Raw genomic sequence first — 26328 nt, forward strand, 5'->3', positions numbered from 1 at the left:
GGCCCTGAGAAGCCTGGGGATGGGTGTTCTGTGAGAAGCCCTTGTTTCCACTGAGTTTGAGAGCCCGGTTTGTGGCTCTTCAGAGAAAAGAGACAACAGGATGATTGATGATACCCCGGCTCTCAGTTGTGATGTCATGAGCCATTTGGAGCCCTGGGGAGACATTTCCGAGGGGGCTCCTCTATTTTAAAGTGGTCTTCTAGGTTCCTAGGGCCGAGAGTCATCATTACGCCATTGTAGGTTCATGGAGGCTGTCTTGCTTTCCTTGTGAAGACCTCAGCCCTTTGAATAACTAATATTCAATCCAAGGAGTTATTGGAGTTTTCTGCAGGGAGGAATCTCCCTGTGCATACAGCAGGAAGGAGTCTGTTATCTTTTTTGAAAAAAAACTATTTTGATCGGTCTATTTTAATGTAATTTGCTTCCTCTGCAATCCTGCATGTTATCGTCTACATATTTAAACATATTCTTCTGAAATGACTCAGAGACATCTCCAGATAGCCCAAAGGGGCCCATGATGCAGAAGAGGTTAAAAACCTTAAAAAAAAAAATCCTCTGATTTAACTGGTTTAATTGACAGGGATTTAATCTATGGGGTCTTAAGGTGTCTCAGATGACACTCTGCATACACTTGTGTATCGCCTGGTCCATGGAGTGGGTAGCGGGCTTCTTACTGGACCGTGATCTATCCGTGGTGACTTCTGACTTGGTTTCTCACTGAGGGTTCCTTTTGGTTTTAGCGCTTCTATGTATGGGAAAGCTTTTTCTATGCGCTGTTCAAGGAAACATTTTTGAGGCTAGAAAATTTCAAGCACCCAACACAGGCAGTTGCCGTTATTGGGACTCGAGCCATAATCCGGAGAGAAATCCTTCATTGAGGTTGCTTTTTAAAAGGGAAGAATAGTTCAAGACTCTGTGGCTTTTTGAGTTACTGTTTCAACTCAGCAAATCAAGTGGGAAGATCCCAGAAGATACTAACTAGATCACTGTAAAGACAACCCATAATGGCTCTGATTTTTCTGGCTTTCCAGCAAGTGACCACAGTTTGTAGGTAGCTGATCCTGCCCTCTGTGAACCATAAACTCTGAGTGCTTTCTGATTCCAGCCAGGCCTCCCAAGAGCCAAACCCAGTGGACAGGTGGGGCCCACCCAGGGCAGGGCTGGAGCTCCAGGTGGTTGGTTTTGGGGCCTAGGTCACTCAGTGAGTCACAAGCCCTGCCCTCAGGAGAACACATGAATGGAATTATGGGAGGGGCCTGGAGAGAGAACCTAGAAACTGGGAGCCTGTGCAGTCCAGAGGGAATTGAGGAGGAAGGGACAAGAAGAGTCAACTCTGGTAGGAGAGAGGGGAGGCCAGCTCAGGAAGTTTTCTTTTTTAAATAATAAATTTTATATCATCTAGATTTCTCTGTGTATCTCTCTCTCTTTGCCCTCCAAAAGGGCTTTCCACTAAAACAAAGAATTTCTCTCTCTCTTTTTAAAAATTTTATTAAAGCTTTTTGTTTTCTAAACATATGTACGGGTAATTTTTTTACCATTGACCTTTGCACAGACTTGTGTTCCAAATTTTCCCCTCCTTCCTCCAACCCCCTCCCCTAGATGGCAAGTAATCCAATATATGTTATACATGTTAGAACATATGTTAGCTTCAATATATGTAAACATATTTGCACAGTTCTCTTGCTACACAAGAAAGATCAGATCAAAACGAAAAGTAATGAGTAAGAAAACAAAATGCAAACGAACAACAAAGAGTGAGAATGTTATGTTACGATCCACACTCAGTTCCCACAGTCCTCTCGGGGTGTAGATGGCTTTCTTCATCATAAGACCATTGGAACTGGTCTGAATCATTTCATAAACAAAAAATTTCAAGAGAGAGAGAGAAAGGAAGGAAGGAAGGAAAGTAAATGACAGAAAGAAAATGACAAAAAGAAGAAGAGAAAGAAAAGACAATCAATAAAAGTGATCAACAATTTGAAAAAAGTCAGGAAGTTTTCTGGGTAGCCTTGTGTTCTGACATAATTGTTCAGTCATGTTTGATTCTTTGTGATCCCAATTGGGGGGGCAAAAATATTAGAGTGATTTCTCATTTCCTTTTCCAGCTCATTTGACAGATGAGGAAGTTGAGGCAAATCAGGAAAATGACTCTCCAGGGTTACTGGAATAGTGTCTGAGACTAGATTTGAATTCAAAAAGGTGAGGCTTCCTGACTCCAGACCCAGGGCACCACCCACTGCACTGCCCAGCTGTCAGCTGTCCCATAAGATCCTTATTGTTTCACTGTAAGAGCCTACCTACTATGCATAAGGATTTTCTGTTAAGCTTAAGAGTGTTATAGAGAGGGGCAGCTAGGTGGCGCAGTGGGTAGAGCACCAGCCCTGAATTCAGGAGGACCCGAGTTCAAATCTGATCTCAAGCACTTAACACTTCCTAGCCGTGTGACCCTGGGCAAGTCACTTAACCCCAGCCTCAGGAAAAAAAAAAAAAGAGTGTTCTAGAGAGGCAGACATACTGGCCTGCTGTCCAGGAACTTGTGTCTTGTGGGGAGGCAGACAAACGTAGGGTGTCTGGTTGCAGCTGCTCCAGGCCTTTGGGGACATTCTCTCTCCACTCAAATGCCCAGTCCCTTTGGCCAGCCAGGGCAAGGCAAGAACTGATACAGAACACTCAGAGCGGTCATTTCTTGGCTGTTTCTGACCAGTCTCATTTTATGTGGTTCCTCTTGGAGGGGACCTCCTCATCGTGTCCCAGAAGGCTAGAGTGCATGTTTAAAAGCGCAGGGCATTTTGTGAGGCAAAAATGCACTAACTCCTGCCCCCGGGGACCTTGCCTTCTACTGAGAGACATATAGCCCACACCCAAATGTAGCATTAGGAAAAGGGACTAGATTGGTGAGCAATCAATCAGAAGACCTGGGTTTGAGCCCTGGGTAGATAGATGGACCGGAAGCCTGGAGTTTGAATCCTGCTGTAGGCCATTTTACTGCTGCCTCAGTTTCCTCCTCTGTAATATGGGGATAATAATTGCACCCACCTCCCAAGATCAAATGAAAATAATTGTAATGTCCCAAGCACAGGACCTGGTACATGTAAGAACTATATAAATGTTAGCTGTAAACTGTATATCCTAAGGCAAAGTCACTTCACTTGTCCTGGCCTCAGTTTCCCCACTGGTAAAAGTGGGATTTGATGGGATGGTCCATCTTTGAATTTCTAGTCCTAAAATCCTATTCATCTTTGAATCCCTGAGAGAGCTGGGCACCGTGCCATTTGTATCAACATTACTAAATGTTGAATTAAACCCTCCAGCTGAATGCCCTGAGATGGTGAGACTGAGCCTCCCCGCACTGATACGTGGGATGCTCCGGGAGCCTGGACTTCCTTCCTCTGACCTTGGCTTCTGCTGATAGAGGAAAACCCCGTCTTGTTTCCTTAAGGGGGCTTGAAATGAGTCTGACTGCATCCTAACCACTGATTCGCCCTACCTCCGCCGCAGGGCCCGACAGCTTCATGGGGAAGTGGGTCCCTTTGTTTCACATTCACTCCTAATTTAGAAAGTTCAGTCCTGAAATGAGGACATTTTTAGGAACTGCTGATGAGAACAAACATACTTGAAACAACTCCCGGCAAATGTAGTAATGCTGGGAGCCCGGCCTTGAGTGGCCTCTCGTTCTCAAGGCCTTTTCTTAAATTGCTTTTTTAAATTACAAACTCAACCAACAGCCAAACCCAAAAAACAAGAGAAAGAATTGTTTGTGAAACTGTGAAGTCTGTCATGTACCATTTGTTTGTTTGTTTGTTTGTTTTTGCTGAGGCCCTTGGGGTTAAGTGACTTGCTCAAGGTCACACAGTCAGAAAGTGTCAAGTGTCTGAGGGCAGATTTGACTTCAGGACTGGTGCTCTATCCACTGCGCCACGCTCCCTATGTACCATTTGTTTTTAAAGAAAAGGTGGGGTGGTGAAGGGTAGGATATTCCCTTTAATCTCATAGCAAAACTGTTCAGTTTTTTTGTGACCCTTCCTCCCCAGCTTCTTTTTGTTCCATGATTCTCCTTTCCAAAATTTCTTTTTTCAGTCATCAGCCAGGGAGCATTTATTAGGCACTAACTGTTTTCTGTGTGTGATTCTAAGTACTGGAGATAAATAAAAAGGGGAAAAACCCACAATTCTTGCCTTCTGGGAATTTATACTTTAATGTAATATATGCGAATTACAGTTGAGGCAGGGAGAGTTTCTTATAATATTGGTGAATGAGTGGTCATGTGAAGAGAGAAAAGATATTTGTAAGGCAACAAGCATTTATTAAGCACTTGCTGTGTGCCAGGTACTATTGCACTAAGCCTTGGAGGTACAAATATAGTAAGAAGAGCTTTCTGCCCTCCAGAAGCTTCCATTCTAATGGGGAAAGGCAACCCCCTGAATGGAGCTGAAGGGGACGGGAAGAGGTCTGTGAGACACTCTGTGGAATTAGAATTGGTGACGTTGGGAAACCAAGTTTATCTGGAGGGGGAGAGAGAGGATACATGGTTGGGATGCTGGTCCCTGGCAGGATGGCAGCATCTGGGGGGTCAGAGAGGTTAGGAGGAGGCTGGGGAGAAGGTGAGCCTGGGTCTAACCCGCTGACTTGTGGGATGTGTTGAAAGGCTTTGCGGTGTCTAAACTGGGAGCTGGGGAGCCCATGCAGTGGGGTAAAGGAGAGGGAAGACCTGGGCTTCCCGCCTTGTTGGGTTTTCTCCGGCCTGAGACGGGGCGGCCCCTCGCTCCGGCTCCTCCTCTTGGATCCCCGAGGTGCTGCAAGCAGGGACCCGCCTCTGGTCCCTCCGCTGTAGCGGGAGTAGAAGCCTGCACTCAGCAGCTTGGCCCTTACATCACTGCCACTTCTAGGTGTGAGGAGCTGCCCGGGGCCTTCCGCCCTCTCGGAGCTGAGCTGGCGTGCCCGTGCCCGGGCTGCCAGCTGTGCCCTCTCTGGTGGGGGCGGGGCCCCGGCAGCTGCTCATTAAGCAGTGGCTCTTGGGAGGCTTCTTTCTGGGCTGTGACCACATCCAGAGAGCACGGTGAATCTTTCCAGGATGTGTCTGGACAGAGCCCACTGTGCCCCCTCACTGTGGGCAGGCTGTGAAAAACAAGTCAAGGATCGTGCTTTCTCTGGCTCCGGGTGGGTCCCGAGATCCCAGATCTGTGGTGAGCTCTGGCCCCGGAGAACACTCGGGCCCGGGGCCAGGATTCGGCCACAGGGCTGCCCTGCTCCTCCTCTGGTGCTCGTGAACAGTGTTTGAGAGATGGGCTTCCCTTCGAACCTGGCTGGGCAGTTCTCCACATTGCCGCCCACACTGTATTCTGGGGGCTGATTGGTATTTCCCTGGGCACATGGGGAAGGGCCCTGGTTCTGGAAGGGCCTCTGAAACTCGTGCCGTGTATCTACGTATATAACTCTGTTGGAGGGTCGCTGGGCGGGAGCCACCTGACTCTGGACAGCCTGTATAGGTGACAGCTGGGTGGCTAACTCTACCCTGTTCCCACTTCCCCATTACTGGAGTCCCTCGGAGGGGAACCACCGCCAGAAACTTGTGCTTATGCTGATGGTAATCATAATAGCTCGCATTTATTTAGCACCCTGGGTTACAGATTACATATATGATGCCATTTGATATTGTTACAGATATAGAACATATGTATAGTATCCCATTTGATCAGAGTTTCTCATTTCATCCCCATTGTTCACAGGAGGGAAGAAAGGCACAGAAAGGAGGTTGAGTGACTTGCCCAGGATCATACAGCTGGGAGGTGCCTGAGGCAGCTTTGGAAATCGAGATTCCCGTCCAGCATCCTCTGCTGGACCACCACGCTCCCCTAAACCCAGCCCAGTCTAACCAGTATCATTAAGTGCGAGGCGTTCTGCTTGCCGATCGCTGGGGCAGGGAGGGGAGACAGAAAAGAGCGATGCCTTCAGATGGTCAGGACTGGACCTCTGGAGCTTCCTTAGCTGCTCTCCTACCCAGAGGCCACCTGGCTGAATTAACTTTTTTTATGGTAACTTTTTTTTTAATTTATGGAATAGCGGTTCCCAACTTAGTGGAAGATGAAAGGCAGAAATACCTTTTCCTGCTCAGCCTGTTGGGTAGTCTAAGATTTCATTCCGGTTAGGTCAGTTGAGATGAGGGATTTTTATGGGCTCATTTCACAAGACTGAGGTCATCTCAGAGCAGGTTGGCTGCTCTGACCCCTTTAGCTGAACCAGAATTTCTTCTGAAAGAGAGATCCTCCTGGCTGATGCTTCTGGGTGCCCTTTCCGAACCTGAAGGCTTCAGAATCTGGGAGATCTTTCTCTCAGAATTGGTCCTAACTGCTCCATTGGCCCTTTAAATGAGCAAGGAATCTCCCTCTGATGGAGCAGCTCCTCCCCATCCCCCAACCCCATCTCCCATTGGGAGGGAAGGGGCAGGAAGCAAGCCGGAGCCTGCCGAGGCAGAGCAGAATGCTCGCCCCAAGCTTGCAAGTAGGGATGGCACAGCTGACTGGATTCTCTGGTCTTGGTCACCATATGCAACTGCCTCCCGGGGGACCTGAGGAGGCGAGCTGTGGGCCTCCCATTGGCCGAGAAGGAGCCGTGGGAGACCCCGGGGTGCAGGGAGGAGAGCTTGGAGGTGACACACAGGACTGGCAGGGCTGGTTCTCAGGAGAAGCACCTCTTCCCTCCTAAAGGTACCCAAAAGGCTGCCGTGGGATCTTAGGACTGCCGAGGATGTAGCCGTGTCAGAGGGGCCGTGATGGGAGAAGGCTCTGGCTGCAATGTCAGGAACGGGCAGTTCAAGTTTTCTCCCTCTGTTACTCTATGATAACCACTGGGTTCCAGGGTCCGTGGGATCCGCTGCAGAGACCAGGGAGTTTGGAATCTGAGCACTGGATTATAATTCTGCCTTTGCCCCCATGACCTGAAGTGTGTAATTTAGGCTTTGGAACTCAGTTTCCCCAAAATGCAGGGATTTGACCCGGTCACCTTTAAGGCAGGTGGGTGGCTCAGAAGATAGAGCACAAGGTCTGAGTGTGAAAGACCTGAGTTCAAATGTGATCTCCGACACTGCCTTTGTGACCTTGGCTAAGTCATGAATTGCTGTCTACCTCAATTTCCTCAACTATAAAATGGGGATAATAATAGCACTTACCTCCCAGCGTTGTAAAGCACCTGGCACAATATAATGATTTTTTTCCTTCCCTTCTAGTTCAGACACCAAATGTATAATCCTTTCCTCATTAGGCTACTATTTTTCATTAATTATTTGCTATGTTCTTACACCAGCCAATGAAGGAGATTGCATTGTATGCCCTCAAGACCCTTATCATCCATCTAAGGGAAGACAAGATTAATATATAGGAAACAGACAGTATAGAAATGTGGAATTCATGCCCATCAAGACTAAGTAGGGGGCCTGGGGCATCAAAGGCTCTTTGCCAGAGGACTGGAAGTTGACAAGTCTTAGCACGCAGAAAAGGCTTTTTTAAGAACTACAGGTTCATCCCATTTCCTGATGGCTTGGGTAATATGACAGAAAAAGAAAATGACAAATATCAGAGTTGAAGTGGGAAAATTAGAATGCTAATGCATTGTTGGTTGAGTTGTGAACTGATCCAACCATTCTGGAGAACAATTTGGAATGAAGCTCAAAAGCTATCAAACTGTGCTTTGGTCCTTGGATCTAGCTGCGTCTTTACTGGTTCTGCATCCCAAAGATATCATAAAAGGGGATAAAGGACCCACAAATGCAAAAATATTTATAGCCCCTTTCTTTGTGGTGGCAAAAAATTGGAAACTGAGAGAATGCCTGTCAATTGGGGAATAACTGAACAAATTGGGATTTGAATATAATGGAGTTGTTCTATAAGAAATGGATGAGAAGACAAATTTCAGAAAAACCCAGAAAGACTTTCGTGAACTGATGGTGAGTGAAGTGAGCAGAACCAGGAGAACACTGGACACAGTTACAACTTTGTTATAATCAACTCTGTTACTTAGCTATTCTCAGCAATACAGTGATCTTAGACAATTTCATTTTGTTTCAAACTATCCTTTTTGTCATTTCTTATGGCATGATGATATTCCGTTACATTCATACGTCTTGATTGTTTAAACATTCTGTAATTGGAGAGCATTCCCTTCATTTATAGTTTGGGTTACTACAAAAATAGCTGTTATAAATGTTTTTGTATATATAGAATGATTCCAAAATCTTAATGCGATTTTAGGCATTAATAGCTAAATGATAAATAAAATGTTTGTTGTTATAAGTATTTGTAATTTATAGGTAGTATTATTTAATATAATATAAATATTTAATGGTTTTGAGTAAAAGTGATTAAAGCTTAAAAGTACATTGAAATTTGGGGGTTAGTCTATATAAAAGTCTTTTTCTCTTTTCTTGAAATTGCTTTGTAGCACAGGTCTCATAGTGGTAAACTGGGTCAAAGGATATGGACAGTTTGGTAACTTTCTGTACTTGGTTCCAAATTGCACTTCAATGACTCATAGTCCTACCAACAATCCATTAGAAAAACAATGCTGTTTTTCTACAGCCCTTTCAACATAGATCATTTTCCTCTTGTATCATCTTTGCCAAATTTATAAGTGTGAGGTTCTACCTTTGAATTTTTAAAATTTTCTATCATCTAATTATTGATGAGTGGGAACATTTTTTTTTTCATGTTATTGATAGCTCAGACTTTTTCATTTGGAAATTACCTAGTCATGTCTTTTGGCCATTTGTCTTTGGAGGAATGGCTCTTGTTCTTCTAAATCTGAATCAGTTCCTTAGATATCATGGACATGAGATTTTTATTACAGAAACTTAGTCCAAGCATTTCCTCACAATTACTGGTTTTCCTTTCCTAATTTTAACTGCATTAAATTTGTTTGTGTAGAAACTTTACATAAAAATTTTCTGTTTTAGCTTTCTAAATTTATCTTTTATCTAGTCTCTATAGCTTGTTTGATCATGCTCTTCCTCTTTGCTGTTTAAATTTGCTTATGATATCACCATTTATTTCTAGTCCTATTTTCATGAAGTTTATTTTGGTATATGCTGTGAGACATTATTTTATGTCTAATTTCTGCCAAGCTGCTTTCTAATTTCCAGATAGTTTTTGTTAAATAGTAAAGCCTCTGGTGTTTGGTTTTATTGAATATGGTGCTGTTTGTTATTGTCTTCATTGCTTTTGTATACTGTATCTAATCTATTCATTGATTGATTTACCTGTTTTTTTAGCCATTACTATATAATTTTGATGATTACTGTTTTGAAATGTAACTTGAGGTCTGGTACTGCCCCCTTCCTCTCTTCTTTTTTTTTTTTTTTTTTTCATTATTACCCTTGAAATCCTTGATATAATTTTGATGATTACTGTTTTGAAATGTAACTTGAGGTCTGGTACTGCCCCCTTCCTTCTTTTTTTTTTTTTTTTTTTTTTTTTTTTTGCATTATTACCCTTGAAATCCTTGATCTTCTATTCTTACATATGAATTTAACTATTTTTTAGTTCTATAAACTGCCCCTTTAGTAGCTTGCTTGCTATAGACTGGAATAATAAGTAAGGTTATTTAAATAGCATTGTAATTTTAATTATATCGGCTCAACCTTCCTATTAGCCATGAGCTCAACCTATTCATATTTCTCCAATTAGTTAGGTCTGTCTATTTCTATATTTGTTTTATAATTGGATTTAAATAGTTCCTTGGTGTAGTTTGGTTGATAGACTTCCAGATATTTTATAACTTATTTAGTTTTTTTTGTTTGTTTTGTTTTGTTTTGTTTTTTCCCTGAGGCTGGAGTTAAGTGACTTGCCCAGGGTCACACAGCTAGGAAGTGTTAAGTGTCTGAGACCACATTTGAACTCGGGTCCTCCTGAATTCAAGGCTGGTGCTCTATCCACTGCACCACCTAGCTGCCCCCAACTTGTGTAGTTTTGAATGGAATTTCTTTTATTAGCTTTTTCCTGCTGGGATTTGTTATAGGAATTCTAATGATTTATGCAGATTTATTTTATATCATACAATTTTGCTGAACTCTTTCATTAAATTTTTTTGTTGTTTGACTTTGGGGATTTCTAAGTAAATCATCACCTCAAGTGCAAAAAGTGATGGTGTTTTTCTCATTGCTTATAATTAATTCCCTCAATTGTTATGTGCTAGCTTTCCTTGGATTCTTATTAAAAAATAGTGGTCTTAATGCAAACCTTTGCTTTGTCCCTCATCTTATTGGAAAGGCTTCTAACTTTTCTGTGTTATATATGATGTTTGCTCTTGGTTTTAGATAGATATTATTTGCTGTTTTAAGGAAAGTTTTATTTTTATAGACACTTAATTCCTATTTATTCCTTTGTTTTCCAGATTTTTTTTTAAACAGAAATTCATATTGGATTATGTCAAAATCATTTTAAACATCTATTAACATAATTATACAGTTTATATTATTAACTTGATTTATAATATTTATGTTTTCCTTTTCTTGAACCATATCCTTTATTTACTGTATAAACCCAATTTGGTAATAGTAAATAAATTTTCTAATATGTTGTTGTAGTCTATTTGGTAATATTTTATATAAAATTTGTTTTATACCAGTGTTAATTAAGGATAGTTTTTGCTGGCTTTCTTTCTCCTAGTTTAATTTGTATCATAGAAAGAGATTAGAAGAATAACCTCTTTTCCCATTCTTGAAAACATTTTATATAATGTTAGAATTAATTGTTCTTTGAATGTATGATAGAATTCACTTGTAAATCTATCTGATGGTAGAGTTTGTCCTTTTTTTCTTTTTGATTTAAAAATTCATTTACATCTTGTGAAAATTTCTTTTTTCTGATATTGAGTTATTTAAATATCTTTTTTTAATCTTATATTTAACATTACATATTCATCCATTTCCTCAGTTATTTTATTAGCATTTAATTGAGCAAAATGATTTCTGATAATTTCCTTGACTTCTTTAATCTTTTTCAATTTCCTTTCTCATTTTTGATACTAACCATTTCTTTGTATTTTGCTTTTAAATTAGATGAGCTTTTTATTCATTTTAGAATTTTTTTCTTAAAAAGCTCCTATTTTTATCAATTCTGTTTTGCTTTCAATTTTATTAATTTATCCCTTAAATTTTATAATTTCTTTTTTTTTTTTTTTTTTTGCTTAGTTTAGAGTTTTGGATTTGTTATTTATTTGATTCAAAGTTGTTTGTTTTTTTAAGTGAGTGTCCAATTCATTTGTTTCTTTTTTTTGTTGTTGATATGTTTGGATTTATACATTTTTGTATAAATTGACTAACTAGTTCTTTCAAATATATTTATTTAGATTCCAATTGCTTCTAATTCTTTCCTTTTTTACTGAATATAATTTTTATTGTATTGTGATCAGTAAATGATGTTTAATATTTATGCTTTTCTATGTGGTCAGTTTTTGTAAAGATGCCATTTAAGACTGGGAACCAGATAAATTTCTTTGTATTCCTATTCTTTAACCACCAGAGATCTGTTATCTCTAATTTTTCCAAGGTTCTATTCAGGTCCTTACTTTATTCCTTTTTTTTTTATCAATTTGCTTAGATTTGTCTGGGAATGAAAGGGGATACATTGTCCTTCATTTTTCTATTTTTGTTTTCAATTTGAGAGTCTGATAATGTGAGGGATGACATATAGAAAGGAATGAGAGCAATGTGCATAGATGGTTGAGTTGGGGAGTAGTGGGAAATTTGGATGACTGGAATGAGTTCTGATTATAAACAAGAACAGTTTAGACGTGATAAGATGGTTCACATCCTATAAAGTATCTCCTCCTCAACTCCTTTCTTCTCTTTCCTCCTCCTTCCTCTTTTTTTTCTCTCTAGATTTACCTCTAGCATCTCCTTCTACCAAAAGCAGTTCCTGATTTCTACTCTTCATCAAAACAACTAATGCATTTTTTCCCAAACCATCTTGTATTTAACCATTTTCTCATTCTCTTTATTCTGTGGGTATCTGTATATGTATTTATTTTGTATGTAATTTATATGTAATATATAAATATATAAAAATATAAATATAATATACATATATAATTGATGCAAAATTAATACATATATAATAATGTATATAAAATATGTAATATACAATTATATACATTGTCACATCATAAGAATATTTTATATCCTTATCACATAACAACAACAATAATAATAACAAGAACAATAACTAGGCAACCACTGTGCTTTACAAATCTTACCCCATTTGATCCTCACCCCAGCCCTGGGAAGAAGGTGCTATTATTGTCTCCATCCCATCATTTGAGGAAACTGAGGTGCACAGAGATTGAAGGAGTTCTTTGGCATCCCCTAGCACAGGCTCTGGCGCATTTCATAAATGTCGATTGATTCTTTGATGGATCAGGGATGGCCACATACTGATGATCAGTGTGAATAAGGCAAGGGGGTGCGTTTGAGCTGGGTTAGCTTCAGATCGGGACCCCCTGCTCCCCGTCTCGGATTTCGTCCCTCTGGCAGCCAGATATGGTCACCAGTGAGTCCCCTTGATCCTAGCTAGGGAGGGGGAAGGGCATTCTGCCGTGCTAACCTGCTGATAACATCATTTTGGCTCTACAGGTAAAATTCCATGTTGGGCAGTTCCTGTTCCCCAGAAGGGCCCAGGAACGGCCCTGTTAGTGATTCTGGCCAGGACCCAGCCAGCCCTTGTGGATCATAAAGTCTGCAGGAAGCCTGCGTGTAGGTCAAGTGCGTCCTTTCACCCTGACACCTCTGGGGCAGAAAGGAGGCACATCCTCCAGCCCAGTTACTGCGCTCCCGGGCTCCAGCTGTTCCTCATCTCCCACACTGCCACAGCCTCCCTCCTTCTCCCCTTCTGGGGAAGCTGAATAGATGAGAGTTGTTCTGGAAAAATCTGGGTCTGGAGGTGCAGGGGGGCAGGATCTGGGCTAGGGATCATGAATGTGACCTTGACTTTCTTTCCAACCTGCTTGAGGAACTGGAATCTTATAAAATTTGCAGATTTCAAGCTGGGGAAGACATCCCAAAGGCCATCCAGTCCTCCTCCCTCTCTTTCTAGATCCTTCAGGTGATAATGTTCGAGGCCCCTGAACAGTGTTTAAGGAGGGGACCAGTGCTGTCCTCTCCCCATTTCCCACCAGAAGCCCCCTTTTGGACTTTTCCATCTTGATGTTCCCCCTCTGCCAGTGCCTTCCCCCTCTCCCACCCCCATCCTGGACCATGCTTTTTTCCCCTTTTTTTTTTTTTTTTTTTTTTTTTTTTCGGTGAGAAGGACAGGGACTGTCTTTTAATTTGTATTTGTATTCCCTGTGTGTAATGTCCGACACATAGTAGGCACTTAATGAAAGACAGGGCGCATCCAGATTGTGAAAGGCTAAGAAACGTTTCTATTGGAACTTTAGGAATGGGAGCCCCTGGGATTGATGGAGAGAGATGGAAAATCTCTTTGGCAGCAGAGAGAGATTGGAGGCAAGGAGGCCAATTTGGAGGCCTTTCCCAACATCTGTGTGAGATGTGATGGCCACTTGGACTTAGGGACTGCTGTGTGAATGGAGACAAGGGGCTGAGTTTGACAGATGTTGTGAAGAAGCTGATGATGCAGTACTTAGAGTGCCATTAATCATTCATTATAATTTAATTGGATAATATAGAACTGATAGGTGGTGCAAAGATCCAACACAGGGACTACATAGGAAGGCCTGAGTTCAAATCCAGCTTCATATATTTACTTATTCTGGACAAGTCACTCTACTTCTGTTTACCTCAGTTTCCTCCACTGTAAAATGGGAATAATAATAGCACCTCCTTCCCAGGTATATTGTGAGGATGAAACCAGATCATATTTGTAAAAACACCTAGTACCTGGCACATAGTAGGCACCTTATACATGCTTATTCTTTTTTACCTTCTTTTATGAGGGTACAATCTGGAAACTAGTAGATATGTGGGGTGAAAGGTCCAAGGTAATGACTAAGTTACAAACTGAGGCGATTGGACCTTCACAAGAAATACGGAAGTTTAGAAGAGGGAAAGGATTTGGAGGGAAAAGGCGAGGTCAGTCTTATGTCAACATTAAGCTGTCTCCAGGATATCCAGGTGGAAACATCCACTAAGAAGTGATGGTAGGACTGGACCTACGTAGACATGGGAGTCATTGTCCTAGAGACCTGGAGCCCAGGGGCTGACTGGGGGGCAGGGCCAAGGGCAGAGCTTTGGGGAGACTCCCACTTAGGGGTCCGTGGGATGGCTGATTGAGGAGGGGTCCGTCAGGAAGAGAACCAGGGAGGGAGAGGGTGGGCAGCCGTCCCATTTGTTGGGAATAGATAGAGTCTGAGAGGGTTGTGGCTGTTTGAGGCTATTTCAGCCTTAAATAAATGATAACATAGCATGTAAACAATTTAGCATTAAGTGAGCGGGCCAGCTAGGTGGCCGGGATGGGGATTTGAGATTTCTTCTCATTCCTAGAACCTGGTTCAGAGCATCCCCCCAATGGCCCTTCCCTATTTAGTGGCCAGCGCATGGTCTGGAGTCCCTTTGTTGTGTAAGATTTATTATTCAATCTGCTTGTTATATGGTCTGTTAGCAAACATTTATTAAGCACCTACTGCGTGCTAAGTGTTGTTCTAAAACTACCGGGGATACAAAGGCAAAAGCCAAGCCCTGCCCTGGCGGCCCTCACAGTCTGGTGGGGAGAGATGTGTCCAGAGGCTCCGTGTGGGGGATGATTGGGAAATACTCAGCAGAGAGAATGCGCTGGAATTAAGAGGGGGTGGGGAAGGCTTCCTGGAAAAGGAGGGATTTTAGCTGGGACCTAAAGGAAGCCAGGGAGGTCAAGGGTCAGACTGGAGGAGCTTTCCAGGCTGGGGGAACCTGGAATGAAGTGTCTGGACAGCATTACTGGATCTAAGAGTGTGGAGGGAAAGGGGAAGGGGTAGAATGTGGGAATGGGGGTAGGGGTACAGAAATTATGAAGGACTTCGCACTTCAAGCAGATATTTGATCCTGGAAGTGAAAGGGGGTCGCTGGAGTTTATTGACTATGGAGGTGATCTGGGCAGACGTGGGTGTTAGGGAGATGGATCACTTTGGTGGCTGAGGGAAGGGGGATGGACTGGAGTGGGGGAGTGGGTAGGGGAAGTTGAGGCAGAGAGACCCCTCCCATAGGCCAAACAAGAGGACCTACAGCCTGGGCCCTCTCATTAAATTTATTTTTAAATGTTTAAATTTAAATTTAAAAGTTTTAAATTTTTAAATTTAAGTTTAAAAGTTTAAAATTTTTAAATTTAAATTTAAATTTAAAAGTTTTAAATTTTTAAATTTAAAAAAATATTTATTTATTTTAAATTTTAAGTTGGGAAAAAAAGAGCCCTGACCGGGGCAGGGTCAGAGGAGAGGAAGGGGTGAATTTGAGAGATGAGCAACGGTGAACTCCACAAGCTTTGGCGCCATCTTGGATCTGGGGTGGGAGGGGTGACAGAGTGAGGAAAGCAGGGTGAGTCCCAGGTGAGCAGCCTGGGATGCTGGGAGGATGCTGGAAGAGGAGAAGGTTTGGGTGTGTGTATGTTTGAGGGGGGAGATTAATTAGTTCAGTTTTTAAGATAAGCACTTACTTGTCTCCCTTTGGACATGTATGCATATAGCGTTAGCCAAGTGCCTGGCACATAAAAGGCGCTTAATAAATGCTCATCGAGTGACCTACGGGTTCTTTTCTTTCAGGACGGAGGCCAATGCTAGGAACCCAGCAATGGACAATTCCACAGTCATGGGCCAGTTTGCCTGCAGGGGGATGGAAGAAAAGAAGGAAAGGTAAGAACTCAAGCTCCTTGGGGTTTCCCTGCTTTCCCAGCACTTAATACAGCACGTGCTGTAGAGCGGCTGCGTAATGCATCTGGGAGGATGGAAGTCACCTGGAGGAGCCCCTGAGGCCTTCTCTCCTGCCAGCCCTCTCCCCGGTGGGTGTCCTGCCCAGCCTCCTGCCCTGCCACCAGGGGGGAGAGGAAGGAGTTTCCCTCCCTGGCTCATCCCTGGTTCCACGCAGGCTTTCTCCAATCCTGGATGAGATTTCACTCTAAGGTGATGGTTCTTTTCATAGGGAACAAATAGATTGTGCATGTAGCCTTTAATGCTTATGCACGCCAAGTCCTGTGGGTACAAAGCCCAGCGAGCACGCGTGGGCCCGCAGGGAGTCCTCCTGCCATTATGTAGTGGAGGACATCCAGGGTGGAAGTGGTGGCCGGGCGTGGCGGAAGCTCCCCTCTCTGGACGTGGTGGCCCCCCAGGAATAGGGCCCAGGCCAGGTGGGGGAGATGAGGATGGTGGCTCCAGTGGCCATGTCTCACTTAGCTCCTTGTGGGGGAGCCACATTTTTGGAGTGGATCCCGTGTCTCCTCAGCCTCTGCCCCCTTAGACTGTGTGTCTGGGGGCATAGGGGGGTGCCAAGACATGGCAATGCTGGGGCTGTATCTGGGATGGCGCGGCTTCCCATCCCCCTGGAACTGGACCTTCTGCCCAGAGGCTGCTCCTGCTGTACGTTGTGTGTCTTGGAGCTTTGGAGGGAGGGTGTGTGGGGTCAGCTAGGAGGTGACCCTGCTGGCAGAGGGTACACGGACCTTTTGTGCCCAGAGTGATGAGCAGGCAGGAAAGGCAGGGACTCTGCTCCCAGAATTCTGTGGCCTCCGAGAAGAAGCCCCCCTCCTCTGAGCAGTGGGCAGCAGATCGGGAATGTATTGGACCGTGAGCTAATGCTTCTCTTTCTGGGTGGAGATGATGTGAGACATGTACATCCCCCTCTGGGGAGGACTGAGAGCAGCCTCTGCCGGAGAGCAGCGGGACCCTTTCCTGGTGTTGGGGTCTGCCGTGGGGCTTTTGCTGAATCTGGCGAGATCTTGATGAAGGTGGACGGCTCCTGAGAGCTTGCGGCTGTGGGTCTGTTAACGAATGAGATAGATCACCTTTGATGACATCTGGCAGAGACAGAGAGAGGCCATCAGCAAATGTGGGGGGTGGGACTCAGTGCTAGGGCTTAGAGAGAGTCCTGAGGACCCAAACTCACAGGGGGAACAAGGGGAGAACTGCCCTGGGCCTTGCACCAAATGTCCCTTTCCTTCTTGATGAGGGAGCACTCCTGGGCATTTCCTGAAGGCCTGGAGGAGGTCCTCCCTGGCCTACCTTCCGGATGTTGCCAGTCCAGCGCCTGTCTCCTAAGCTTAGGAACTGGAGGATTTGACAGCTTTTCCCCGAGCTGCTCCATGATCATTTTCTCCCTTTTCCTGGGGGCAGAACCCCAAGGCACTGATCACTAACACTAGCCATGTGATTGAGTGGACAAATATAGCCAGCTGCCCTGACCCACCCCGACCATTTTGTCACTGCCCCTTTGTCCCCTTCCTGGTTGGACACAGACTCTATCTCCCCATTGCCGCCCCTTCAGGAAGGAAACCAATTGTTCCTCTTTTCACTCCAACCATTAAGCCCACTCTCTCCTTCCAAGGCTGTGGGCTGGGCTCCTCAACACCCCTCTTTGCAGGGCAGGGCACACCAAACTCCCCCTGGCCTTGCCATGTGCTGCATCCCTAGGACCTCATTGCCCCCTTGCCATCCCACGTTAGGGCATGAGCTCCCAGAAAGCATGGGCTGTTGCGTTGGTTTTTTTTTCCTTTTTGTATTGCCAGCACTTGCTGTGCTTTTTATCCATTTATTACTCAGGGTCATTTTCCAGTTTGTGGCAGGGTCAGGATTAAGATTCGTACTTAAGACATTCTGCATTCTTTGGTGCTTCTCCAAACAAAATGGTCGGCCAGGAGAAACCAGGTTGCTTTTTCCCCCAGAATGCCTTGTTGGACAGGAAGGGGCTCGGCCTGACTGCAGCCGGCCCTCCCAGCCCATTCCCCGGGCTTTGGTCCTGACCCTCCCAGCCCATTCCCCGGGCTTTGGTCCTGATCCGGAAAGTTCGAGCACAAGTGTCAGGGCAGCTGCTTCCCAGAGCCCTCTGATAGCACGGCACCTATTTGAAGACTTCTCTCTTTGCCACTTCATCATTCTTAGCTTTGTTCTCTGGAGCCAAGCAAACAGCGTCTCTTCTCTCCGAGGTGATAGCCTGAAAAAACTCACTCACTACATCCTCCCAAGTTCTGTTTTCTGGGCTCAGTTCTGCCGGTTCACTCAGCTGATCCGGAGAAGATGGGCCCTTCACCTTCTTATTGCCCTTTTCTGAATTAGTCTCCCATTATCCATGTCCTTGACTAAATCATGGCGCTCACAACTGAACATAGTACTCAGATATCTGCCCAGGCTGGAGTAAAGCAGGACTGTCACCTCTCCAGGACTCAGCAAGCATTTATTATGCACCTGCGAAATGCCAGGCACTCTGCTAAACATGGAGAGCCAAAAAAAAGCAAAACAAAAAACCCCAAAAAACAAAAACAAAAAATATTTGCCCTGAAGGTGCTCTTGTTCTAATGGGGAAGACAACATGCCAAATATGGTTTTACACACACACACACACACACACACACACACACACACACACACACGCAGAATATAAAGGGAAGTTCCATGAAAGGTAATCTCAGAGGGAAGGGCTGGGAGAGGGACGTAGAGAACAGCTAAGTCCTGCTGCTGAAGGCGGGTAGCTAGGGAGGGCCACAGTACCCAGAGTGCTGCGTGATGAGTCTGGGAGAATCCTCTTCAAGAGTTCAAATCCTGCTCAGACACTTACTTGCTGTACGCCCCTGAAGCAATTCTCCTGACTCTGTTGTCTCCTTCTCCTCATCTGTAAAATGAGCTGGAGAAGGAGATGGCCAACCACGCCAGTGTCTCTGCCAAGAAACGGCATCCCGGAGAGCTGGACACGACTGAAATGACTGAGGAGGCCCGACAATCCATGAAGCAAGCGTGAGGAATGAGACTGGGAAATGATTAGCATTCATTGGGTTTTCACAATTATGAAAATTTAACTGGAGAAATGAAACATAAATTAGAAAATTAAAGCCACAAAAACATCAAAGACTAATCAAGAATAGAGGTTATTTTTCCCCCAAGAAAAGTAAGAGTGCAAGCTCTTTGGGGGCAGGGACTGAGATTTGAAAAGAATCTTTTGTTTTTTACCCCTAGTCCTCCACCATTCTTTTCTCCCTTCTGGAAGGTAAGCTTTTGGGGACAAGGACTGGCTATGTAATGAGGGTAGAGATTCAGGTCTCAGAACGCCTGAAACATCCAATTAATAGGGATTCAGGGGAGGGACTTGTGCTTCAGGATAGGAAATATAATCCTGCCTTTGGAGTTGCAAAGGTGTCTACCAACCTAGGCCCTCATTTTTGCAAGAATGGAGAATAGATCTCCTTGATTCATCAGTGAGTGAGATAATTTGCATCTCAGGCGTGAGAGACAACCATGGCAAAGGCATACAGGGCTGTCTCTATGGCGGCTTTAATAGAATCAGTGATTTTGTGAATTCTTTGGGCTGCCCTATCCTGCTCTTGGGTCATTGAACTTGTGGTCCACTAAGACCTGCTTTCAACTCAAATCTCGTCTCGCTATGGCTGCCTTATAGCCTTCTGGTGGGAAAGTCTGGTGAGAGAAATGGCTGCTAATAACTAGAGTTCTCCCCTTAAGTCCTGATTTTAAAAAGTAAAAAGTTGAGTCTCTTGAAGAGCACCACTGATAATGAGGATTGAATTAGCCATCCTTGGTCTGGGTCAGATTCCACCCCACTTTACAAGGAATTTAACCTAAGGTGGGGCATTTTACTCTGCTTTGGGTGGGGATAAATTCTTTGAGTAGATTGCCTGAAGCTGGGGGGAGCTGAGTGTAGAGGTAAGAGTGTCCTCATGATGTCACTTTCAGCCCCTCACCTCCCATTGTGTCAGCTAATCAGGGCTGACTGTCACTCCTCTTCCAAAAGAACATTTCAGTCCTGAGCCTGCCGCCATGATGGACTTCCATCTCACAGAGCCAAATGATCATCCTTTTCTGAATAAGGTGCTGGTCTCATTCATAAAGTGATAAAATTACCCAGAAACTATGTCTCTTGAACCTTTTTAATCTCCACAGTGGTATTCCTTAGCTGTTGAGATTGATTTTTTTGGCCCCACACAGAGACTTTCACTTATTTTGTCTGTAAAATTTCATTTTGCTACATTCAACCCAAGGTTTTCCTTAATTCTGAGCCTTACAGATTGGAATCACTGTGCTCATGGCCATTGAGAAATTGAGAAAAAATGGTGACTAGTTCATTCTCTCCTTTGGATATGGAATCTTCTTTTTCAGTATTTCTGGGAAATTCTCTCATGAGGCTGTCCTGAAATAGGATGATTAGATAGATTTAGTTTGTCATGGAATTCTGGGAAATTCAATAATTCGGAACTTTTCCTTGTCACATTTGGTGGCATAAAATCCAAACCTTTTTCTATTAGAATAATTTTGTGGGCTCCTTCTGTTGTTTTTACCATCTTCTCCATTCCTAAAATAATCTGCTTTTCATTTAATTGATTAAAATTTATTTTTAATAAACCTTTTTAAATTTGCTGAGTCAAGTCAAAACAGGAAGCATTTATTAAATGCCAGTGCAAAATGCTGGATTTCACTTTTCTCTTGTCTTGAGATTTCTTAATAATACTCATTTCTTTTCTTTTTATCTCATGATATATCACTATTATTTCATTTCTTCCTTATTATCATTTAATTTGTACTTTGAAAAAATTTAATTTTACTCCATAATTTTGCTTGTAACTTTCAGTGCATCATATCTTTTTCATTATGTTTACACTTCTAAACGTTTTTTTTTTGTGTGTGTGTGTGTTCTTTCATCCTATTTTTTTTTTTCCCAAACCAGATTTCTCATGGTAGTTGAGGGTGGGTGGGTAGGTTGGCTGCCATTTTTTTTGCTGTTTTTTTAAGGGAATGTTGTGCCTTTTCCTTTCCAGTTCTCTCTCCCAATCTTCCTGAAAATTATAAAGAGTGTGTGTGTGTTTGTGTGTGTGTTTGTGTGTGTGTGCACTCTTAGCTAACTGTCCAGGGCTAGTCTCAGAATTCAGCTTCCAGAGAGGATCATGAATAGGACATTGGTGCTCCCGTGCAGGGTTTTGAATGCGTTGGACAATTTTACTGATGACTCAGAGCCGGCGTGAACCTTCAGAGGCAAGCAAAGGGAGCTGACTGCGATAAGATACTGAAACCTTGTTGTTTCGGCCTTTGATATCATTGTAAGTTCAGGGGAGGGTTTCTGTTCAAGAGCTTGGGGTCATTCCAGGGAGGGAGAGAATCCAGTTTGGGAACTGGGGTCTCAAGGCACAGAAGGAGCTGGGAGGGTGACTTCCATTGTTTCAAATTTGGAGAATGTTCCTCTCTGGTCCCAACTGGCCTGTTGGACGAGGAAGAACAGTAGCAATTTACCCATATTTACTTCAAAAAAGGAGTCAGCTGATGTTTTTCTTTTCACTATGAGGGCTGGATTCTTTCCAAAGGCTGGTAGAAGGGAATTCATTTACAGGCGGGAAGTGCTGCCCTACTGCTTTGAATGTAGTTTGACAGCCTGAGAAAGAGAGAGACAGAGACAGAGAGAGAGAGACAGACAGACAGAGAGAGAGAGAGAGAGAGAGAGAGAGAGAGAGAGAGAGAGAGAGAGAGAGAGACAGAGACAGAGACAGAGAGAAAAAAACTAAGAGAAGAGACAAGGAAAGGAAGAGGGATTGATTATCCAAGGCTATCTTTATTAGGAAGACATTTAAGAGTAAACATGGCCCAGAATTTTTGACAGAATTAAATTTGACACTTCTCATGTAGCCCTTTTAGGGGTACTTCTCATATCTCAGTGTGTCTGTTTAGGGGCTATCTCTCTTAGGGGGAAACGTTCCGAAGCCACCCAGCCGGGCTATGACACAAGGCTCCCTTTGTCCTCCACCCCTCCCCATCTCCAGCTGAGTAGCAGGAGGTCATTATCATTTTTCCAACACCTGCTTATCAAAATTGTTGGCTCGTTCTTTATATAGACTACTTCTGCTTCCCCCCAGCTCAGAAGGGGCAACTGAGATAAACCACCGGAGGCTGGGGAAAGTCCTCCCAGAGGAAGGAAATGAAAGACTGTTCGCTGGAGGCATGGCCCCTGTCTGGGCTTTGTTTGCCCAAAACCCTCCTGATTTTTGGTCTAAATGAATGTAATAATGATGGTGGGGATCACAATAGATTTTCTCCATAGATAGCAAAGCCTAGGGTCATCATCCGGTGACATTGACAGCACAGTTAGCACCTTCCTCAAAAAGGAGAGAGGGAACCGACAGACATTCTGAGATGATGAGCGAGTTAAAACTGGGAGAAACATTCCAGGAGCAGACGCCGTCACAGAGCTCAATCATAAAGACTGAAAAGAGGTTCGGACGGATCCCTCGTCTTAGGAAGGGCAACAAGAGTCTGGATGGAGTGTGCGAGATAGCGAAAGTTCAGGACTGGAACCAGAGAGCCCCTTGTGGGCTACACTCACATGCGCTTAAGCGACCGCAAGTCCAAGTAGAAGCATCCAAAGGATACGACCACAGAAGCAGATTTATGACAGCAATGCAGGGCCGGGTTATTGCCACCAGAAATTACAGAAGGGTCATGCTTTAAAAACCTCATTGCTAACTGGGCATTGTACTGAGAAGGGCAGCTCAGTTTATTTATTTATTTATTTATTTTTAGAATTTTATTTATAATTTTTTTTTGACAATATATATGCATGAGTAATTTTTTTTAAATAACATTATCCCTTGTATTCATTTTTCCAAATTATCCCCTCCCTCCCTCTACTCCTTCCCCCTGATGACAGGCAATCCCATACATTTTACATGTGTTACAGTATAACCTAGACACAATGTATGTGTGTAAATTCAATTTTCTTGTTGCACATTAATTATTAGCTTCCGAAGGTAGAAGTAACATGGGTAGATAGACAGTAGTGTTAACAGTTTACATTCACTTCCCAGTGTTCCTTCTCTGGGTGTAGTTGTTTCTGTCCATCATTGATCAGCTGGAAGTGAGTTGGATCTTCTTTATGTTGAAGATTTCCACTTCCATCAGAATACATCCTCATACAGTATTGTTGTTGAAGTGTACAGCGATCTTCTGGTTCTGCTCATTTCACTCAGCATCAGTTGATGTAAGTCTCTCCAGGCCTCTCTGTATTCCTCCTGCTGGTCATTTCTTACAGAGCAATAATATTCCATAACCTTCATATACCATAATTTACCCGACCATTCTCCAATTGATGGGCATCCATTCATCTTCCAGTTTCTAGCCACTACAAAAAGGGCAGCTCAGTTTATAATGGAAGAGAAGAAAATGTGCAATGAACTGCTGTAGACTAAAAGAATTGAGTAACAAATAGCCAAAAATATGTTCCAGAAGCTCCCTATCCTTCATAAAGTAATTGCAAGCAATTCTTGTACGACAAATTCGGTGTTGTCCAGTTATTTCAGTCAGGCCCTGCACCCCATGTAGGGTTTTCTTGACAGAGATCCCAAAGTGGGATCACCTTTTCCTACTCATTTTACAGATGAGGAAACTGAGGCAAACAGGGTGAAGTATCTCATCCAGGATCGCAGAGCTAATAAGTGTCTGAGTCTTGAACTCAGGAAAATGAATCTCTCCACCTGGCTATCCCCCAAATATCCTTTAGAATTCAACTAACCAACTGTACTTCAGTCAGATCCTTATCTGAAACAAAATTGTGGCCACAGTTGTTTGGACATAAGATCATCCTATAAAAGTATGAGAACACTAGACTAGATGGCACCTTACCGAATATATAGGAGCTAGAGATTAGAATGGAATAAAAATCAGAGAACCTGCAGAAGAAATCAAACCCGTATGGGAATCCATTCTCCCGTGAGTTGCAAGAGAATTCCAAAAGATGCTTTCCATGAGTCTCAGAAATAAGTTTCTATCTCCATATTTTTTGTTCCATAAGGGCTGCCTAGTAGTCACCTGGACGTTAAATGTAAGATAATATTAATGGGATAAAGGCCTGTCCCAGGGTTGTTTCCATCTGAACGCCATCAAATATAAAATGAGAAAAACAAGTCACTCATATTTATGGAGCACTGGAAGCTTTGCAAAGTGCCTTATAGACATTCTCTCATTTGCCCCAAGTGGTAATAATGGTAATTCCCATTTATAAAGGGCTTTATAGTATGTTCGCTTTTTTATGGGTACGAGGAGCTTTCTAGACATTGACTTATTTGAGACGGGCAAGGTCTGTGTGGCGTAAGTAGTAGGAGGTGTGGGACTATGGGCAGATCACGTACCCTCTGTATAAAGTGGTGTGGATAGAGACAGCCTGGTGTAGTGGACAAAGGGATGGCGAGTCACTGAGCCTCTCTCTGCGGCCCAGGCACCCCCTAAAACTGTCAGTTTACTAATTAATGGGTTGGTGTTGGTGCAGAGGTTTCCACAAAATGATTCCCTATATTGATGAAATAGCATTTGGAGCAAAAAAAAAATTAAGAAAGAAATGATATCGCTAGTTATTGGCGAGGTTTGGGTGAGATAGTATCTGGGGTCATAGGCCGTGGATGCTCCAGTGGTTCATGTGCAGAACTGGGATGAAGTGGGACACCACTGGCCACTGCTGAGTCATGGCAGCCCAAGGTCGGCCAACTGGGATACAGCAGTGATTCCTCTGGGCTCTGTTTCTGGGCCTCCTGAACCGACTGCGCTGGTTCAGGGGTGAGGGGTCAGGAATCCGAGAGGAGGCTCTGGCTTTTTGTTCCTGGGCCACCAGAAAGCCATGGCAGTGCACCCTTAGTCTCCTGAGTAATGAAGTCTCCAGGACGGTTCCAATACCTTTTAAGGACAGAGAAGCTAAGTGTCTATATTTAGCAGATATTGTTAGCATATAAGCCCAAAAGGCTTAGGGAAGCCTTGAGCTTGAAATGTCAGTCATTATAGTGATTGCCATAATGGAAGAGAGTAATATTAATAAAATAGTCTAATGATATTACCATAATATTATTTTAGTCTCCAAGATCATAGGATACTTTATAATTAGGGAGTTTTGGAGCTTGTGAAGCTCATTTCTATTCTTTCTTTTTATTCTTTCCCGTGCTACCTCAGGGCTTTGGGGATAGTGTTCCTTGGAGCATTTACGAGGCAGCCCCGCCAGCCCCCAGCCCACCCCGTCCTGTCCACATTGCTTTGGAAAGGACAAGCCCAGCTGCTCATGCATTCCATATGACCACATGAGGTATATTTTTAGGGGCAGCTGTTTCGGTCTGTATGGTTTGGCCATCTGGAGAAGGGACATCAAAGGACTGTTCCCCCAGACCCACCCTGCTCCCCCTGGCAACCGGGATCTCTGGGATGGATTGGGGTGTGGGTGATTAATTGGACTTTCCCTACCTGGGATCTCCTTTAAAAAATGGGGGGAGAATTGGGGAAGGAGTGAAGTGTTTCGGGCTGATGGTGGGGACAGGTCAAAAGAGGTTGTCAGTGACGTTCACTGTACCTAGCAGAGTCCTGCCCTGGGGGAGTTCTTAGTGAATGCTTGATGATTGAAATTTTGAGCACCATTTTTGTTTTCCTTCTCAGGATATTTTTTTGCCTTCCTTCTAGATCCAATCTTTCTCATGCAGCAAGAGAACTGTATAAATATGTATATGTATATTGTATTTAACATATACTTTAACATATTTAACATGAATGGGACTACCTGTCATCTAGGGGAGGGGAAAAGTTGGAACAGAAGGTTTTGCAAGGGTCAGTGTTGAAAAATTACCCATGCATATGTTTTGTCAATAAAAAGCTATAAAAAAATGTAAAAATAAAAATAAAATGAAACAAACAAATAAATAAATTGGTATTAAAAAAAAAAAAGAAAAGAAATTATGAGCACCAATCATCCCCATTTAGGAAGTCTTTAGGTGAAGAGGGAATGTCAGGTGGTATTTGTCTTGGGTGGTAGTGCCTGAGTTCAAATCTTGACACTGTGAGAGTCATTTCTTGGCCCCTCCTTTCCTTCATTAGCTTGGGGATTGCTCTAGATGACTTCTAGAATCCAATCTAGCACACACTGATTAAGTACTTAGTATGTGCCAGGTGCTAACATACAATTAATGAAAAGAAACTCGGTTCCTGCCTTCCAGGAGCTTGCAATCTCAAGAGACAAAACAGAAAAGGAGGCAGAGGAGAGGGATGGACCCCCTTCCATGGAGTTAAAGTCAGCCTGAATGGAGCCAGCTCAGAGTTCAGCTTCAGCCCTCTATAAAGGAAGGAATTGGGAGGAGTTTGGTTCTCTGCTCTCCAGTCAGAGGGGAGAGGAGACTAGGGAGGCTGAGTTAG

The 26328-nt window shown here is 43.5% G+C and overlaps 1 protein-coding gene across 1 annotated transcript in view; it reads left to right on the top strand.

Moving 5' to 3' along the window:
• The window catches only part of ARHGEF3 (Rho guanine nucleotide exchange factor 3), a 232921-nt gene that overhangs the window by 9198 nt on the left and 197395 nt on the right, over nt 1-26328 (top strand). The window contains 1 exon segment of the mRNA XM_074284416.1: nt 15736-15825. Within this exon segment, the coding sequence (XP_074140517.1) occupies nt 15764-15825 (62 nt within the window). The 5' untranslated portion in view covers nt 15736-15763.

Source organism: Sminthopsis crassicaudata, chromosome 1 (assembly GCF_048593235.1).
Source record: "Sminthopsis crassicaudata isolate SCR6 chromosome 1, ASM4859323v1, whole genome shotgun sequence".
In the NCBI taxonomy this organism is placed as follows: Eukaryota; Metazoa; Chordata; class Mammalia; order Dasyuromorphia; family Dasyuridae; genus Sminthopsis; species Sminthopsis crassicaudata.